The following is a 20999-nucleotide window of genomic DNA, read 5'->3' as shown; positions in this document are numbered from 1 at the left end:
TTCTGTCATAAATAATTTTCATTTCTTAACGTGGATGTGTGCAGGGTTTTATTATGGCCCAACTCCAAATACAGTAAGTTCCCAGTTGGAGAATGAATTGAAGAACATTTCTGAGCGCAAACCGAAAGTGGGACTGATGTTGCTCTGGTAACTGTTTTAATTACGATTAGAGTTAATCTTACAGGAGGCTGCGTTATCTCCGTTCAACCTGCAGAACTTTGGCTTTTATATTATGTTTTTCACAACAATTTGCTAAATAGAAAAACTTCAAAGGTTAATTCATTTTTTCATTATATCTTCATGAGGAAGCTTATGGTACCATAAATAATTGGTCTATGGAATCTGTCCCATCAGTCACTCAGGCTGCTTCTAAACTAACAATGTAATGCAAAGCTGCTGTTTCTCTTTATCTGCTCTGGATCAGGTTGGGTCAGAATCCCTCTACCGTCCACCTGAGAGTTAAATACATTTAAAAGTTCCCTGATGTGAAGTTGTTCACATTTTTACCACCTGACAGAACATTAGTGCAACAAAGCCAGAGGAACAGACATTTATTGGTTTACAATGCAGAATTACTGTAATGTTTGAGTGGAGGGTTTAAAGGTGCTGTAGGTAAATGCCAGTGACTCAGCACTTACACTGAAGGTGATGCCTTATAAAGTTCACTTTGACATTTCCAAATGTGTCGATCATCCCCAGCACCAGCTGATACTGTACGTTACCACAGCTTTAACTTCAATCACACACCTGTTGATTTTAGGATCCTACGACGATATTATTAACGCACTCCAGTGCTTACCTGTAAAAGGTGTTTAATATGTATGAGCATAATGGTTTTACGCTGGCTGTGCATGAAAGCTGCACAGTCCTCTCAATCTATGATATTTTAATCCAGGAATTTCTTTGATTTGCATACGCTACATACAGATGTAAGGTTGTTTGTGGTCATGGCTTAGAGGATGGAGCTGCTCTAGTAAACTATGCATTTAGGTCCCAAAATTCATCAGCAAGCCCACAATGAACAGTGACATGATAAAATGCAGTAAAATCAGCTTATTCAAATCTGCGTCTCGTGGCAGATTTGTATTATTCATTGTTTTACCCGTCATGGCAGACAGGCAGGCAGCATTTACACAACACAGCAGCGGCTTTAACCCAGATAAAAAGGTACAGTATGACATAAACAAATGGAGACAGGGATATCAGAAGGACGTGGCAGATGTTACATTCGCTTCCACACAGCTGATGCTGTTTGTGCCTGTTGTCGCTGTTTCCTGTCGAGGCAAATGGTCACTCACACTGAGCCCAGTTCTCTCTATAGACCATAGTCATGTTTTTGAGTTCTGTAAGGTCTTAAACCTTAAACCTCACGGTGCCGTCACTTTTGTTGTGAATCAGAGCTATAAAAATAAACTGAATTTCATTTATTGCAGTGTTACAACAGAAACAATCATCACACTCAAAAGTAAAGTAGAAAATGGCATTTGAAGAAATGATGCTGTAAAGACTTCAGATTTATTGCAGCGTGCGTTACATTTGGTGGCCCTTGGCCTCAAACCTGCCAACAATTATTTATCTTGGTCTTGGCAGCAGCAATCTGTCACCTTAACCTGTACTTTCACCTTATTACAGTTATTATATTATCATAAACATAATCACAACCTTTAAAAAGTGTAGGACGTAACACTAGAGGATTCTCCTGAGCATATTTGGTCCTTTTTATAAGAACAAATAGAGTTATGCAGCATTCACCTCATGCACGTGTGACATACGGCACGTTTGGAGACTGACACACATTGCACCATAGGAGGAATTGGACATGATAATTCCTCCAGAGCTAAAAAAGCAGCAGCAACAACATTTCCAAAGATGAAAGCGGAGAGCTGAGCTTTAACCCTTTGCTTCCTGAAACATCAACTCAAAGCAATTTCCCCTCAGGGATCACAGTTCCTAGCCTGTGGTCTACCTCTGATGAAAATGCCACACTCTGCCTCCTCCCGCATCCCCCGTCCAGGGCCTTCGTGCAGAAACGGGCCTGACCTTGTCTGTTTTATAGCCCCCGACCGCATCTAGTCAAAGCAGCTTGTAAGTTAACTGCTCTCACCGCACTGTTCCTTTTATTTATATTGGCTTTTCTTGAAGATATCGTTTATTGAGTCTATGCACACACATAAAAAGTAAAATGTCAAGGTATTAATGGTTCTAAATGTCAAATGTTGTAATGAATAAGACAACTAAGTAAAACAGGAATAATAATATGTCATTTAAAGAGAAAGTCTTCTGCTTCAGCAATTTTTTTAAGCATTAATGACCTGAATAAATTCAACAGAATATTTTTTATCAGAGTTTAAACTGTAAATGTAAAGAAAGCTAGTGCAGCACAGCAGAATGATGCATTCTGGGTCTGGTTAAGTACACTGACATTTAAAAGCAGCTATGGTTAACATAATAAATTGCACTGCTTATTCATAAGTGTGTGTTTACCACTTATGAGTGTAAACTGATAGAATAAAAAATTGAAATAGAGACTTAATTTATTTTTTAAGTCTTTTTGTGGTTTATTGTCTTGTTCGGGCTTATGAAAAACACAATTGATGCCCTGTTTTTAATTTTTCGTTTTAGCTTGCGTTTAGGCTTGTTCAAAGGTTTTAAGATACACTTTGAATTTGAATTGTTTGTACACATTCAAGGTTAAAACCGACTCAGCTTTGGTCATGTACAGTAAACTGAACAAGGCTCTGTGACTCAGTACTGATTGTTAGAGTTACGTACTTTTTTTAAATCAGCTGCTGTAGTTTTTAAATTCATCCTATACTGTATAGAGAAAGAAAATTTCTGATTGTTACTTTTAATAATGTTGAAGCGTAGTTCAAATAAAGGCTGTAATGACGGTCTGAAAAAGAATATGAATGAAGCAAGGGAGAAAATAAAGTAATAAGAAGGGGAGTGACATTTTGGTGCCCAAGGTTATTAGATTTAGCTGAATATCCTATTCGGCCTATGAATAGAATTCCTTCCTTGAGCCTTGGCCAAAGAGAATTGAATTATATGAAGGCACATAATGTACAACATTGAATAAACTCATACTAGACAATGAGAGAGAAGGTGAAACGCTCCTTTGTCCTCTAGTGGCTCCACTTGAAAAGGACATTAGTAAATCTTAGCGACAGTAGGAGATGACCTACTCCTCTGAGCAATTCATTACCTCGGAGTGTGGGGGTACTTGCTCATTACAACATATTATATCTTCACAAACCAGGGACGTCTCCGGACAAGAAAATGGTATGAGCCGAGTCTCATCTTTAACTGCTAATCAGCTGCCCTGCAGCGTAGACCTCTTCCACTAGAGCAAAAACTTCCATCCATTATCCTGACTGCTTTACCTTGTACAGGTCGCAGGAGTGCAGGGCTAATCCCAGCTCCAACTGGGCTGGAGACAGGCTCCACCCTGGACGGGTCCAAAAAAAACAGATGTTTACACATTTACTTTGTGGTTAAAGCCAGTTTAAGTAGTAAATACTTAATTAGATACCCTCACAAAAAATTAAAGCCGTCCTTATAATTTTGTTTGGTCCCACACATACAGTAGCTGTATTCTGTCATGTGACAGGTCCCAAGTTTATATGAACTGGAACATAAATGACAGGAGGTGACAGGTTTTGAATATATACCTGCTGAAAAAGTCATAATGATAATAACATCAGTGGTGCTTCAGGGTACAGACAGATAGTTATTGCCACATCCAACTTGAATGTGCTATGAGGTAGCGCAATCACTCATAATGACAGCAGACTGAAATCCTTCCCCATCTAAAATTGCACTGAGGCATAGTCCCCATTAAATATGCATACACGCTCTAGAGTTGGCATATTGGAAAATCTGAAAAATCCTACATATTAGGCAGAGGATTTTTTCCCCATGGCAGAAAATGTGAGCGGGTCCAAGTCATTTTATTTACTGTGTCCACATGCATCCACACATAAAGTGCATTTAAACAGGAGCTCCAGTTCTCATTGCTCTCTTTTTCGTGTGTTTTCTTTTTCGCGAACTACGCTGTTTTTTTGGTAACTGGACCCCTGAAGCGGTCATAGTATTCATTATGAAAATGCAGACTTATCAAAGTCAGCTCCTCATCACTTAAATTAAATCATTTCAAGGCTGACTGGCTCCCACGTCTCAGCCTCCTCCTCCATTTTTCATTTTCGCTTCTTGCCCATCCTCATTTCGGGAAGACGATCTGCCATTCATGTGAAATTGCCACCATTTGCATAACTGATGCAGGGGTAAGGGTGCAAACTGTGGCCGTGTTGATGTCACAAATGCAATCAGAGATGGGATGGGAGGAATTAATTAGCCTACTGCATTACTTCCTTCCTTTCTGCTCACCCTAACGTCTGCTGTTGCTTCTTGACACTAAATGTCACACTGACAAGTGTTTCCAAAACTGACACTTTTAAGAGTCTTAGTGAAACACAGAAAACCCTATGTTTAAGTTGTGTCTGATATTATGTGCCTTTACATTCAGTCCTTGAGTAAAAACATTTCAAATAGCCACTAAATGCCTACATCAAGGTTTTATCCCAGTAAACTGCTTATGATTTCATTTAGGTGGCCCTAACATTCCTAATATGTTATTGTCCCTGTTTTACAGTATTAAGTCATAAATAAAGAATCCATTTTGGTGCCTCTTGCTTTACTGGTCCTATATGAGTATAAAAACGTGCCCAGCAGCCAGAATTCATTTCTTCAGCTTCCTTTTTAAAGCTACAGTATAATATGATTTTACTGCCTTTCTGCTGTAATGTGACTGTTATATCTGGGGGGTGACACGGTTGTTGATCAGGAACAGTGTTTCCCAAATTTAAGACACTCCCAGTATATAACAGCTACTGTAGTCATTAGTGGCATTATAGCTGCTCCGGGGATGAGTTTCATGTAACAAGGACACTCTGAGTCACAGACAATGAAGCAGCCTTCACAGTTCAGCACTGTCACAGATAATATAGAAAAAGTCTTAGTGAATATCAGACTTGTGTAAAGATACGTGGACTTAAACATACTATATCACTGCAATTGTTATAGAAGAGCTTTCACAAGTGGTTTAACACACGGTGATGTAAAGAGATCTGGTGGAAGCGCTGGTACCATATGGGATGCTCCATCTTCAGTCATGGTTCGAGGCTCGTACAGTCAGATGAGCATAGACGTCTAATCGCAAGCATGAACTTGACTCAGAGCAGTGGACGTTCCTGCCATGTGAAGGTCAAGGACAACCTAGTAAGGAAGGTTGGCCACTATCCAGTGAACAACCTGTGCAGAGGGTGCAGACTTGTTCTTCAAAGACTGGCGCTCACTCTGGGACGTGTGCTACTTCCCAACGTGACCGTTATTCCCACTGACACGCCAGTAGCCGGCACGTCCTACTAAGAACTGGGTAGGACAAATGGAGCTGACAGGTTTGTCGCTCTTCCCAGAGTGAGAAGGAAGTAGAGTAGAAATTTCCTGTTCTGTCAGATTGGATCACACAGAGAAGAGCAGAGCAGTTATGATCCCTCCAGCAAAGTAGCTCCACTCCGTTTAGACTTTTTTCAGAAATGTCTCCATCGCCACCTTTTAGTTGCCCAATGCGTTTTTTGTCATATAGTGGTCCAGGTTTAATGTGCAGCTTTATGTTTGCAGACTACGAACCTTCATTTTTACACTGCATCAGCATATTGGCTGAACACCAGGCTTGGTCTTTCTGTTCCTCTAGTTTGTGGAAATGGCTCATTTCTTCCTTTAATTAAGCTTAGTTGCAGCCCAGCGAAACGCACAGTCATTAAACATATGTTTAATGTGGTCAGTGTGAGCACTTTGGTTGCTGTGGATATCATGAGAGCAGTAATGACTTTGCAGGTGCAGCACTGCAACAGCATTACTGATTTATTCTCGCTATGACTCCATGTTTGAATAGTGGGAGTTTGTTGGTAAAGTGTGTTTGATGATAAACCAGTCAGCCAAAAATAATAAGGTTTTCTGATTTTTGCTTTAATTTACTGTTTTTCATTACTGGATACTGGTGTCGTGTCCTGATTGGATCCTTCTGTATGCGGGTTTAACAGCACATCTGTCTTCTACTGTTAAATGTCCATGTTTGAACAGGTTGTTTTTTCCCAAACACGGCATCACCACATATACCGGTAGCTGCTTCCAAGGCTGTAACTATGAATGAATATTATGTAAGATACTTTATATTACAACCATGTGCTGAAATACACAATAAAATCTAGATTTACTGAGCACAAATTGACAGTAAAACCCTAAAAACGAAGACGTCTATTAGTGTTGAGGATGGTCTGTCGTATAAAGATATGACCACTGCATGCGGAGTTGAATTTATCCCCTAATTAAATTTATCTGGCACAGATCAGGGCTATCCGGGAGCATTCTACCTAATTATAAGAAATGTAATCAATGTCTGGCATATGAGCTAATTTCAGTGGCTCCCTATCATTTTTGATAGAAGCCAGAGAGAGGTTTTTTTTCCTGCATCAGTGAAAGAATTGGTTATCACACTTGGCCTGATTCATTTGGAAAACATGAAAGCCTCTCCGATAGCCACATAATTAAACTGTTATTTTAGGGCATTCAATTTAACTTGGGCTCAGCAGTGCCCTTGTTGGAGAAATAGGATCGCTTTGTCTCAGCATTCTTTTTGACTCAGACAGTTTAAGGAAATCTACTTGCAATAAAACATCAGATCTGACTACAACTGGAAGCTCAGAATTAATGATTTGCTTTGATCCGACCAGGGCGATTCAGAAGTGCCTTTGTCCTCATCTAAATGAGGTCCTGGTTCTGCTACTAAATTATTAAGCTAGTGCTAGAAGTTGACTTTTTGAATTTCTTTTTATCCATTGCACAGAAGAAACTTTTGGCAAAAAGGAAGCTTTTAAATAGTAATCGTCTGAAACATGTTTGCAACAGTCAAGATGTCTCAGCTACAGAACATCTGCCTAAACTCATCAACCACCGCATTGACCTACTTTGTCTTTTAATTGACTATGAAACAGGGTGAGGATCGCATCGCAGTATCTGTCACATAGAACCCATAATTAGCTGAGGTGAAATGATGGGCAGTGATTTACATAAACAAATATATCCTGACTGGTGGCATAATCCTTGTCATGAGGGGCAAAGGGCAAAGCTAATGCACAGAGGTCAACGTCAAAGTCAGATGAACAGAGTAGTGCCTTTTTTACTTATCTGTGGCCTTAATTTATTCAGACTGGTTGATCCAAATGTTTTTGAAATACTGGTGTGTATGTGTTTGTTGATGAGGAACTGTTGGTCTTGTGTCGGTACCAAGTCTGAATGATTAGGTGTAAGAAATAGGTTGAAAAAGTGAGGAAGTTGGTTTTGTGACTTTCCTTCCTTTCTCTAAGGAAACCTCTCAGTTCCTGCTTCGGGTGATTGACATATTTACTTCTTCCTCCACCGTCACTCTCTCCATCTGTCGCTTCCACCAACAACACCTCATCATGCTGAGAACGGTCCGAGAGAGGCAGGAGATTAGGGGCTAATATTGTACTGGAAGGACGAATAATCTTTTCATAAGCTCTGAGGCAAAAGGCCCCCCCCCCTCCCCCCAGTCTAACTGACAGACCGGTTCACTCAGTGATTGACAGCTGCCAAGGTTAGGGTACGCAAGATTGCTGGAGCCAAGTTTAAAAGCAAGTTAGCAACGCGCGCTCGGCCCTCGGGTCATCATTGTGCTATCAGCACTAATCCTGGCCTAAAGCCCCCTTCCACATTCACGTAAAGCTCTGATTGCTCAGGGACGTGAGAAGGTTTTGTAATAATTCCAAGGATATATGGTGATTTTAAATCTGTGCAGATCTATCAAATCTTTAGTTCCTGTTAAAGTTTGTTAAAGTCTTATAATAATCATGTGTAAATTGAATTCTGGGTTAATGATTTCTTTTTTCCTAATGGGTCTTTCTCTGTTTCATCCTTGTCTCAAAGAAATTATGTTGCCTCTCCTCACCGTGCCATAAGCAAGTTGTGTAAATCATGCTAAATTAAGAATAATTTCCCACAGTGGGCAAATTGTGTCTTACAACAGTGTTGAAATACATTATCTAAAGGCTAATATGAGAGAGCATTAACTAAATGACGAGAAGAGCTAAGCAGTACAAAACTATATAAAATGAGTGAAGTGAGTAGTGTACAGAGTCACGGGAAGTGATTATTGCACATTATATTAAATTGCATAGGTTTACACAAAATCTTGCAGAGAAGAAGTTTGCAACCCAACCACTGATACAGTGTGTGAGTTATGGACCGAGGAGGAGTTAAGAGTCTGATTGCAGCAGATTTCTATGGAGCTGAGGGAGCTGGTTTCAACATTATAGTGAGTGATACAGAGAGTGTGACATATCCACTAGACTGTAGTCGCCCCAGTGGAATCCAGCTTTTCATTAGGCCTCCTCAGTTTTTCATAATCTGCATCTGTCTTCTCCAGTTCTCCTAGGAATGAAAGTGGACTTCCTGCCTCTGACTCACTCTTATTTTGTCTTTCCTTTGCAATTAGTTTCTCTGAATAAATACAGGACTTCTATGCTAAAAAGGAGCAAATCAAGTTCGCAGCTGCATTTGCATTTGCCAGCTAGGTGATTTAAAATCATGTTGCCGATACGCTGATGATGTTTAAAGCAGCTGACAGGCTTTGTGCCAGATGCCTCACACAGTACATGCCTTAGGGGATTATTGCTGAACATATCTTATTTCCCAATATGTCTTGTATAGTGGAAAACGATATGAAATATGCAATTTATAATGTTACGCCTTTTTACCTGTGTACCTCAAAGAACGCTTAAAATAGAGCACGAATGGATGTGCTGCATGCACCAATGTTCTGTTACACTAATCCTTGAGACTTATTGAGTTAGAAGCTGCAGGAGAGACTTTAGAACAATTGTTCATAATGACAGAAAATATAAACTATTATATGTTCTATTTAATTTCTGTATAGTTTATTATACAGTGTCTTGCATTTTCCTAGAGAAGTAAATATGATGGATATAAATTTGTAACACACTCGCATAAAGAGCTCATCCTTAAATCACCATCATCATAGTGCAATATGCTGTAATACTCTGCAAGAATATAAGTTTATTTCATAAAAATACCCAAAAAGTAAGCGGGGAGGCAGCGATACACAGGCAAATGTCACTTTGGAGTTTATGCCACTTAACAGAGTAGAACACATGCAGCCTGGCTACGCAATGAATCCTTTAAACAGCACCTTTGACTTTGAGGAGGATTATACTTTTAATAAGGGTTAAGACTCTTTAATTAAGCCAATCATCTCAATCCATGTGGCTTTTTAATTAAGTGTCATGACCGTGTTCTGTTTGTCAGATACATTACTGCAACAATACAAACACTAGAGGCGCATCATGGTGTAGAAGAGTTTTTTGTTTTGATATCATGTGTACTAACATTCATAAAACAACCATGTGTGAGCATAAGGGCACCTATCTGTCACTTTTTATTTAATTTCATTGTTTCCTCGTGAGGAACAGAGGTGACATCGCTAAATAAATCCCCCCAGGACCTTGGTGGCGTTTGTCTTCCCACACACTAAAGATAATGGAATAATTCACTTGCCCTTGAGCCCCTCGCCGTGTGTCCGTACAGAACTCCTTATTGCGTTGGCAGCAAATTGAATGAACCTCCTTTCCATAAAAAGCTAATGGACTTCTCACATGGCCCTCTAAATAACACAGATGCTAGGGGGAGGTGGGATGAACCAATTTATAATCCAACGTTGAAGAAGATGCATATGGAAGGAGAAGGTCACTCATTCATTGATCACTGGTTGCCTCCCTGCAGGGAGATGATAATTATGTGTAGCAACATGGACTGAGGTCACCTCTAGCCAACACCAGGAGCTACAGACTAAAAGCCCTCCACTGCATTTGTTTGGGTTTATGGTGCTGTACAAACCTGTTTCTGCAGAGACATGGATTTCAGATGCACACTATTAGTTACGGTGAGCATGCGCTGAGCATGCTTGTTATGCAAACCAGGCCACGTGAGTAGATCATGATGTTGGACTACAAGACAAATCTCCCAATTAATTAAGAGGGCAGATAGGAAGTAAAACTGCCATCTGGCTTTTACATTGTAACTCCGCTAGAACAGCTTCAAGAAGGAAACTCTTCACCTGTAAATGTTACAGAAACTTATTGGAAATTACCTCTTGCCTCTTGGAGTTGCAGATAAGTAAACAGTCCTAACCCTACACATTTTAGCTCAATATGAGGCAAAGATAAATGTTTTTGGACTAATCAGTGACAACATTTTTTACATCTTGCCCATTTATTAATTTAAACTCTAGTAAACTTGCTGGTAAACAAGCTACGATCACGTTTACTGACAAAATTACAAAACTGTCTTAAAACAACATGGAAGAGTTCAAAGGTCAACATCTCTGCAGCAGCTTCCTTTTCATGCTCAGACGTTCAGGATAAGAAGATCCTTCCAGAGAATTATGGACCACCGTGTCTTTTTTGATTCTAGTAGCTCATGTCAGCTGCTCTCCTTATCTTTTACAGGCTAATGGTATTTCTGTCTTTAAAATTAGATCAAGGCTACTAGACAGCCAGCAGCACCCACACTGATTAGCATCAAGGGGGGAAGGGGGAGGTGGGTGGAAGAGGGGGCAGTCAGTGGGAATCTTGATTGCTCTCTTTAGTCGTTGTTGTCTGCGTGCACTTTAAGACGCTTATTTTAGATGTCAATGCCATCTTGCATGACTAAAATAACTCTGCTTGTAAGTTTTTCATCATTTTAGGCCTTTAAAGTATTTCTGTGCACATTCCTAGCGTAAAGTATATCTATACATGTATAACGGAAAGTAGTACGGTAAATACTAAATCTCTGCCAGCAGCAGAGTGGTGGACATTGTGGAATGTTGCTGTAAGATACAGACACTGGCTAAAATAGTTTCTCAAAGGACGGCGCAGAGACATAAACTAAAATGATAGAGATACTGTGAAGAATGCATGTGGGTGAAAAGGAAGAAAGTGAGGTCCCACTGTGGATACGACAGCCGTAGCCTTCAGGGTGCAGCAGAGGACGTGGGAGGAGGTTCTGACTTTGATGCACCACACACAGCCGTGTTACGGGACCGCAGAGCTGTACTTAGCTGTACTCACAAAGCCCAGACTCTGATTCTTGGACGGCACTCAAAAAGACAGAGACAGAAGGTTGAAGCAGCACGGAGTTGAACGCGTGAGCCTGCGGTTCCGACATGGGCTCACGAGGAAGGCGGTGCGGTAGTTGGCCGGAGGCTCCATGTGATGTCGGGCACTGAGACACATTTATAGCCTCCAAACAACCCAATGCTGTTTGCTGGCGCTACCGGATGCTGTGCCGACCATCTGCCCTTGTGGCAACCCGATAGGTGTCTGGAACAGAGCAATGATGAAAATGTGAGAAAAGGTTGTCAGTGCTAAAAGCAGCATGATAAGACAGTCCGTGCACAGCGGGGGAATGTAATGAGCACAGGAGACGGGCACTTTAAGCTTAGGCTTGTATGTAGCTCTTATACTTTCTAGAGCTTTTCTACATCATCATCATCAATGCAGTTTAAGTTCTTTTCTGCTCAGTGAAGAACCTGCTTAGGTTTAATTTAAATTACATTTCTTGAATCCAATCAACTTTTTTTGCCAAGGCCTCATTTATAATACACAGGCCCCTTTGTATATTGGACTGTGGAAAACAACATGTAACAGAAGAGTTAATAAAACACAGTTACCCAGGAACCCATATTACGTGTGGCATATTTTTAGGCCTCATCCCTCCCTATATCAGATTGCACACTGCTCCTACAGCACAAGGGCACATAAATCCACCTGAAGCAAAATAGGAAAAAACTCTGGTCAATTTTCTCTTCCTCTGCCCTTGATTATCTCACGAGGGAATAAATCTCAGGGAATGTGTTCATGAGCAGAGCTTGGTGAATAATTTACATGGTTCTTTTCATTGTAAAGGGCGTCACAGCTGAGTATGAGGCTGAAGAAAAGGAACGGGAGCTTGAAAGTCTGAAGTAATTGAGCATGTTGCTTCATTCTGAATCCGTTCTCTAATTACCGGCATACATCTAGATCTTGTCAGGAGTTTCCTCACTCTTTCTCCCACACAATGTGTCGACTGGCCCATTGAGTTTCATTCTGCCTGTCATGGCTGGCTGCAGACCTGATATGTTTACTGACACAAATTAGTGTGGAACTCTTGCAGCTCATTAAGACAGGGGCAGATTGAAATAGCAAAATGGAGGTTCCAGTCTGTTTGGCCATTGAGGTCTGTGCACCTAGACAGGTGTGTGGAGAAACCCTTAAGTTGATGCCTGGAAATATTCCCAGAGAGCAACTACAAGGAAACGTGATGGTGGATAATTGGAGACAGAAGTGGGAGAAGGCAGTTCAGAAAGGTCCTCCAAGCTCACAGCTCTGACTACTGGCCTGTCAGAGTACGCTTCAAATTAGCTCCTGCGTCAAGGAAAACTTCTTAATGGTTTCTTTGCAGTCACTGGTAAACATTACTTGTATAATTGGCTAATTAAGTTTCAGCCAGATGGCAGTTTTATTTTCTCTGTTCTGTATTAATTGGAAGAGGTGTGCTGTGAAAGTTAAAAATATTTGTTTAGCTTCTCACAGAAATGTGATTCTCCTGCACGAGTCCAGGATGCACAACTGAAATGGAGCGAGGAAGATGTCCAATCGTGAAGCCATCTGTCAGCTGCCGTTTGAGTGAGCAAGTTAGACTCAAGTCCACTGACGGCGGAGACTTGCAGGCTCATTTTTCCCCCATCCAGCTTCCCATTAAAGACTCGAGTCTTTGTTTCCTGCTTTGGTCAGACTCTGCGGGAGCACCTTCCGCCAATCATCCAGAGGATTTCTCCCCAGCAGCTTCTTCCTGATGCATTGTTCATTTGTGGTGTCATCGTTGTGCTAATTAAAGACGGTGTGCCGTGATTACTGCTCCATGCACTACACATGCATTAGCATCTGCAGAAGGCTCTTGAGTAATCTCCTTCACACAGGAAGAAGTGCAGTGAGGAAGTGTGCCTCACAAGCTGCTAATTAAACCCAACTATGCCTGCTTCTATCCCTTCGCCTCCACACAAAGAACCCTCTAATCACTTCTAACTCGATTTGGAAGCAAGCAATTCATGTACACGTAAGCTTTATGATGCGTGAAAGGGGAGAAATACTACCAGTTTAGATGTTAACAGTCTGGGCTAATGGGACTGTGCCATGGCAGAGTTATTCCTCCTAATGCCTCTGAATGAGCACTATTGAGTTTGACCACAAAGAGCATAATCACTATGATGACAGTGACGGCGATGATGATGGTCATGATGATGATGGCGATGGCAGCACCACCGTCCTTTATGAGCTTTTGCTAATTAACGGTGAAGCGAGCTTTGTTGTGTGTGTTACTTTGTGCCTGTGTGAAAATGTCTCAGATCTCTTATTGGTGCTGAACTGCTGCTGCTGCTGCTGCTGCTGTTGGTTTTGGCGTCGAGCTCGTCATTAGAATGAACCTTTTTTGAAATAATGTACTTCTCAGGCCAAAGCTGTTTCTAAAGTCGAGGCATCTGATGGACTCGTGCTTCTTTTGTCAGCAGTAGTTCACATGGACCAGCTGTGATTTGAGCTCACATCTGGAACGTTGCCACACAGACAGCGCTGACACATACGTGATCATGTTTGACATGTCGTCCAGTCGCACTCTGTAGCTGCTGCAGCTCATCTTATAAAGATGTTATTCAAATGTTAACATCCCCTCAGCCTGCAGTGGCTCCTGTAATGAAGCACAGTGCTTGTGAAGCTGAACACTAAGAGTGTGATTTGATTTGATTTGATTTTAGTTTGACAGAGAGAAGGCAAATAGAGAGAGCTGCCAATAAAATCTAGCAGGTTTACCCAAGTCCAACAAAGCCTTAAGGCGATGACTCACTGGCTACAAAATGAATTTACTTTGCAAAAGGGTTCATCCTTCAGTCAGTTCTACAGTTCTTACATACAGAACTCTGGACAGGAACGTCCTGAGCTGTTATACCCTGGATATTCCGAATTCAGAGTTATGTTCACAGAGAACAGCAAAGAGTTTCTTGAATTATGATACACCTGCACCAGGATAGCAGAAATCTTTGAGCTGAGTTTGCAGTGTTTAAGGGATTTTAAAATATGATGGTGCCTCACAAAACCCATTTTTAGAAAACATTTCTTTAAATTCTTTATGCGGCTATTTTATTTATTTATTTAATAATTTCAGCTAAAGAGAGTTTTGCCCTGTTTTTACTAACCAAACTGACCTCATTAAAACTGTCAGCAAATCCCTTTACATAATATGAAGGCAAAAGTTTGTAGTGATGTAACTACATCATCGGTTTTATGTGATAGTTTCTCTTGGGAAATTAGCATTTTGATTACTACTTTGTATGGAAAGCAGCTGTGGATGTGATTGGAGGTCATAAAGTTGCTCCTGTGTCATTAGGCTCTGACTTTCGATCACAGCCTCACATTCATGCGGCAAAGTGGAGATTTCTGGCACAACTTCACGCACTGACAGGGTGCATGGATGACAGAGAAGAGAAAGGTCTCGCAGTACTCAGGATTAAGAACTATTTAAACAAAAGATCAATTGCATTTTGTGGACATGCTTTTCCAAAAAACGACGTGCACTGTATGTGTTATTTCCCCAAATAAAAATGTCTTAATCCTACCCCTAACCCAGAGCGGCAGGTAAATACCGAGTGAGGTGTGAGCAGAAGACAAAGCTGGCTTCGTGGTGACTGGCGTGAGGTGGTGTGGAGCTCCAGTTGTTGGGTAGGCGCTTCGCTGGCCGGCGGCAGGGAGTCTGAGCCCGTGCACTCATTTGTTCTTCTTAAGAGATTGCTGCAGAGTGGAGACCGCTTTAATTTGGCTGGTGTGTGGTTCACCAAGTGGTGGATTTGGTCGTACTATAATTACTTCTTGTGCTCACCTTGATAAGGAAGTTGCTCTCATTTTATCATCAGGACACAATAACTGAATAAACTTCACCCGTTGGCCTGCAGCATACCTGCCTGCTGGATGTGACTCACTGACTACAGGTACCAGCAAAGCGAGGATGTGCCTAGAAGCCACATATCAAATCAATAATTAAATTGCCCAGTTTGTTTTCAACAAGAGATTGAATAACTTTGTAAAGCCACAAAGGGCGAATGGTGAATAAAAGAGTTTAATTAAAGTAGCTTGTAATTATTACTTCTTTTTTACTTAATTTCATTTTCATGCTAAATTCTAGGTGACAGTTGCTTCTTGAATTGATTACAAATATATTATGAACCTTGAAATTTATACAGAAAAACAGACGCCTTCCTCATCGTGACAATATTGCAGCTTAACGTGGTCTCAAAGCTTTATACTAAAGTTGTATGTTAGATTTTGATCAGACTAGCAAAGACTGGAAATTCCCTGGAGCCACTGATACAGTACTTCCTAAGTAAGGCTCAGCAGCCATTAAACCTTTGATGTTCATTTCTATCACTCTGCCTTCCCATCATGCATTGGAAGGAAGGAGAGGCAGCCAATTTGGGTCTGATATTAGCAGCCCAGAAGGATTTGCATCCATCCTTGCAATGTATTCTGGCAAGAGGAGTGTCACCAAAAATCTATTACCCATCCGCACATGAACGGGAGAAATCATTTTGGAGGAAATGCATGAGAGGTTATTTTCTTAGCCATAAGAAAAGAAACAGCATTCTAACATGACTCCAGTGGACGAGAGAAACTTTCCAGCAAATGCATGCTAGATTAATTTCACAGCAAGTGTTATAGTTTTATAGCGTAGGTTAAAAATGCTTCCTACAGTTCTAAATGTCATTCCATCAATCTAAAGTGCTCAGCACACAAACATTATGGCATTTTCCTCAAGTCTTAAAGCAGCTTTAATGATCAAGTGCTTGGAGCTTTTGCTTCTGTCTAATTGATTGAAACTGCTTCGTAGCCTGTGTTTGTGTTGGTTGCTTCCAAATGTCGTAACACTGAATCCATAATACTAGGCATAAAAATGCCTAAAAGTTTCAACAGGTCTTACGTTTTTACATGTTTACCCTGAGACCCATTGGTTTGACTTTCTCGTGAGCTTGATTGCTCAGTTGTGGCCTTTGACCAGTTGACTAGTATATTAGTTGTAAAATGAGCCACGGCTCCGTGGGACCATCCCACTTCCTGCTCCTTAATTGTGGCAGTTCATGTCTTTCCTGGTAATTTTACCAGCTATCATTCCTATAATAGTGATAATCAGTTGTTCCTGGCTGCTTTGATAGGGATAATGAAAAGATTATTGGCCTCACTGAACCTCACGAGTGGCTGGGGAACTCTTAAATCATCTGCAGAAATGGAAAAGAAGAATAAAATGCCTCAGTTCAGGACACTTATGCAAATTCCTCTTAATTCCTCACAGAATGAGGGTCACGCGAGTTCTTCCTCGTTATCAGCTGCAATTGACTTGTCATGTTTACAAGCTTTTAACTTAGACCAGACCCCCTTAAGTGCTAATTTGGACAATTTGGGAAGCTTCCACTTAATAATCAGGATGCTTGAATTGTTAGACTGAAGGGCCACTTCACTCTACATCACACTCTGAGGAACTGTTTTTTGCAATATACTCTATGTAGATGTTTCTTTGAAGAGTTCTGCCATTAAAGTCAATATTAAACTAGCACGAAAGCAACCAGACTTCAATCTATAATTTCAAAATGACTTTTTAATTTTGGTTTACATCATATTCTCTTTGGAAATCTAGAAAGAAAATATTGACTGGTAAATGTGTTTGGGCTTAAATTCTCCATGCTCTTGTTAAGACTTGTCAAACTGATGAATCATCCATCGACCCTCTGATGTTGTTTTTCTGTTGTTGCTTTAGGCTTTGCTGCATTGATCTTTCTCGTTTGCCACAGTTTGTTATTCACTTGCTCTATTAGCTCTGAGTCGTTCCTGCACCCAGCAGGACGGAGCACCTGTGACGATGGCATGGAAACCAAAATGAGCGGGTCACCAGTGGATCTCTGAAGGCTAAACTGTGGCCGGGCGTGTTTTGTACTGATGTGTCCCAGGCATCATCAGGGTGAGAGGAATGGGTCATCCTGCAGAGGTTACCATTCTATCACTGGGTTGAGCATTTAACTACACCACCTACTACCTACTACTGTCTGCAAAGGAACAACATACACATTTTTATAACCCCATCAGCTATGAAGAAGCACCAAGTGGTCCAATAATGGATTTTTTATTATCTTTAATTTAAAAATACATTTTAACCAGTGTGTGTGTGTGTGTGTGTGTGTGTGTGTGTGTGTGTGTGTGTGTGTGTGTGTGTGTGTGTCCCAGCATACACCTGAGGCCCGTATGTGTATGATTAAAGAAAATAAATGAAGCTAAATAGATATTGGAGGCAAAAGTTGCCTGAGTGTATTGATTTACGCTGAGAGCATGATCAGATGAAAATCACAGAATAGAAAAGGCACAAAATCCCCTTGAGTTTTTCTCTCTGTAAAACAGTGGGACATCTAGATGCAAAGGTTAGAAAGAAGTAGTTGCGTTCAAGTGTTTTGTGTCCCCACAGATCCTCATGCAGCACCGCACACACTCCTACGCCCCCGAAGACCCAAGGAATTAAGCTGTCAAGCCGTTTTCTTCACGCGCTTGGAGTAAACACTTGATTTGGAATAGCAGAGTGCAAATGCAGGCGTAATTTGCAAAATATAATTGGGGCAGCTGAGAATGTAATCTGTGTTAATCGCCGGTGTGATTTTGACAGCGTTTTAATGCAAACGCTGGAGCCGCGTAGCACAGTTTCAGCCAGTTAGTCTAATCGCTGCCTGCGTGCGTCGTGCACCTGTACTATATCAGCTGATGCTGTGAGTCTGATGCGCTGGTGTTGTGCAAAGCAGGTGGCAGCTCCTGGCAGATACAACAGCAGTTCATCTCAATTTCACATCTTAAATGGAGTGTGGACAATGAAAGTGTGTACAAGCGATGATCCTCCTGTGACTCTGGCATTAGATACTGTTTAATGAATGCGGCACAGACCCGGAGGATCAGCACAGGCAGATGGTTCAACACAGTATTTCATTTTAGCATTTTCATTTTTTTTTAAAACCAAGGTTGTCTTCATTTACAAAATAAAGTCCTTAAGATGAAGAAAATAGATTTAAGATATATTCATATAATTTAATTCACTGTCAGATACAATAAAAAAAATAAACTGCAGCGCTCGTCACTCACTGATGTGCTTTTAAAAGTGGAATAAATGCCTAAGATACATCAGCAAACACACACAAGAAAAGAAAATGTTTTTATTAATATAAAATTAAATGATAAACTGACATTATATTATATTCATAAATTAGGACAGGCCTATTCAGGACATATTCAGGATTCCCCCTCGTTAAAAAACAATCTTTGTCTTCGCAACATGCTTCCTGCACCATCTGTCAGCGTCCGGTGGTGTGTCCGCTCGGTGTGACGGTGAAGAGAAGCGTCCTGTGATGGAGTGAGAGGAGCCCCACGCTGAGAGGATTCCTCTGTGAGTTTGTCACAGCGTGGTCACTCCTCTCAGCCCCCAGTGACATTAGTCACTGCGAACGCATGTGAGTGGAGTGACGCGAGCAGAGAAAGAGGTCAGAAGGCTGCTACCTCCATCCTTGCATTGCTATCAATCAGTGCCTTAATTCAGCAGTGATGGTACGGTACAGTAAGCGAGACGAGCCCGGGCTGTGACTCCATTTTACCTGTATTGTGGTAAACAAATCCAGTCAGGATTTTGGAGGATTAGTGTCCAGGTAATTCTCCGTCATCGAGTGCTTTCACTTAATCCTCTCAGTGTTTGCATTCATTTAAGGCTGCCAGCTCGGTGTTTTGAATTGTCCCTTTAAACGCCTGTGCCGGCTGCCTGGCTACGCGTCGCGGCCAGGATTCTCCGTGCCTGAGGCGGGACCGCATGCACGTGTATGCACATCCGTGAAGGAGCGCGAGGCGCCGCCTGACGGGTACAAGCAGCCGGCGATAAATCCCCCGCTTGAAGTTAGGGCCATAAATTGCACGGACGGATCAAGGGAGTGTGCATCCATGATAGCAAAATCGATTTCGTTTAGAAGTCATCAACCGTGTCTGTTAGAGTGACGAAAGGTAACAAAGGAGCGGAGGCGCCAGTGAAGGGCTTTGGGACAGAAAGTGGAGCAGGTGTTTGTCATGGACGCACACGTCGAGCATGCGCAGCTAACCTGAAGGTCAGATGAACAACCTTCACACCAGCAGAGTTCACTGTCTGACTCTTGGCTTCATAGATGTCGATTATCGATTCTGATTTCCTAAAAATCCTTAAATGATCCTCTAATGAGTCTTATCTTTCTGTCTTAATGATGCTACTTATTCAGTGTTTTAACATTCATTCATTCATTCAAAATGTTTAAAACTGGGTTGAGGTTTATTTGTTGGCGTTTCGTTGTCATACACTTTCAGTAGAAAAGCACAAAGAACATTAGAAACATTCAGCATGTTCCAAAGCTCCTCCTTGATCACACTAATCAAGCGTCCGGTGGCTGTCGTTATCTCCCCTATCACCTTTCAAATCCGCGGTCATGTCGGAGCACCCTGTCTGCCGCTTTACATTATTACTCCTCCGCCCGGGGCACGAGCTCCTACGCACAGAAAGTGAAGGTGAGGCAGATAGGAAGCGACGGCTCCTGTCTGCTCGTCGCAGAGGGAAGAAGAAGAAGAGGAGGAGGCAGCGCTGACGGCCTAATCTCTGGCTCTGATTATCTTCTCATTACAATCAGACGGGAGCCACTCGAAGAAGAGGAGAATGTGTAATTATGCTCAAATCTCCCATGACTAAAACAGAGGATAATAAGCAGCCCTAGAACTGTGTACTCACATCTAATCATTCAGTTTAGTTATTCGTTCTGCAGCCGCATTTAACTGTGGATGGAGAATTTAGTGAGGTTCAGGAAGTGGTTTAATCATTTAATAACGCAAACATCTAAAAATGAATTGCTTCAAATTTATAATAACATGTTTAACTACATGGAACTTATTGTTCCTCTTGAATTTGCTTCTGCGTTAATATAAGCTTAAGACACAACGTTTCACGTCTTCCACGTTTTCTTCTGGACCGGCACAAGATGGAAAACGCCATCTCCTAAAATGTCAGGCCAACTGAAGCATGTAAATAAGTACATTTCAATTGACACCTCGATTTGAATGACCTCCAGTTTTCATAGAGAATGGCTGGCAGGGAGAAATGGAGGGGAATAAAATGCACGCGCAGTAGACCAGGGGGAACACGGCTAACCAAGCATGCTAAATCCCCCTTCACTGTCATATGATGGAAGCATTTACTGTGTGGGCAACTTGAAAACCACTAGAAAAAGTTCTCATGAGAATGCGCAGGCTGGACTAAGCCCTTTGCTTCCTTACAGTGTGGAAGCTGCCACCTCCTGCCAGCCCCTTAAGACTGATGAGAGGACGGCGGTGGACGCTGCGGACAGAAACGGCTGCGTCAGAGCAAAAGGACGCAAACGCCACGGCCATCGCAGGCTCAGGAGGTGGGTCTTCATGCTTTAACAAAGGTCTGGAAGGTCTAGAAACTCAAACGAGGCCTTCAGCAGTTCTCCCAGATGACGTGACTCAGTGGGAGGTAATCGCTGTATTCTGATGGGGGGAGTGAGGGGGGTAAATAGTCTTATCGTGTCCGAGCCAAACACAAAGAGTAAATTCCACACTGTGTTACTCACATCGTCTCTTCCACCATAACCTTAAACTCAAAGCCTCTTTTACACGCTGAGGATAATTTTCAGGTTTTCTTCTTCAGAGGTGAGAAAATCAATTCAGGAAGAGTTTTTTTCTGAAGAAGCCTCCTGATTCATCTAACACCTCCCAAAGCCTTTGGAGCTA

The 20999-nt window shown here is 41.6% G+C and overlaps 1 protein-coding gene across 5 annotated transcripts in view; it reads left to right on the top strand.

The window, feature by feature from the left end:
* srrm4 (serine/arginine repetitive matrix 4) overlaps positions 1-20999 on the top strand; it is a 49646-nt gene that overhangs the window by 16068 nt on the left and 12579 nt on the right. For all 5 annotated transcript variants that reach the window (XM_055511590.1, XM_055511588.1, XM_055511587.1 and 2 more), the window contains one exon: positions 20525-20650. Coding sequence is in view for 1 of the 5 variants with exons in the window: in XM_029161695.2 (XP_029017528.1) it covers positions 20525-20650 (126 nt within the window). In the remaining 4 variants the exon portion in view is untranslated. The remainder of the gene's footprint in view (positions 1-20524; positions 20651-20999) is intronic.

The sequence above is a fragment of the Betta splendens genome, chromosome 9 (assembly GCF_900634795.4).
Source record: "Betta splendens chromosome 9, fBetSpl5.4, whole genome shotgun sequence".
NCBI lineage: Eukaryota > Metazoa > Chordata > Actinopteri > Anabantiformes > Osphronemidae > Betta > Betta splendens.
This window is presented reverse-complemented; position numbering and strand designations above follow the sequence as displayed.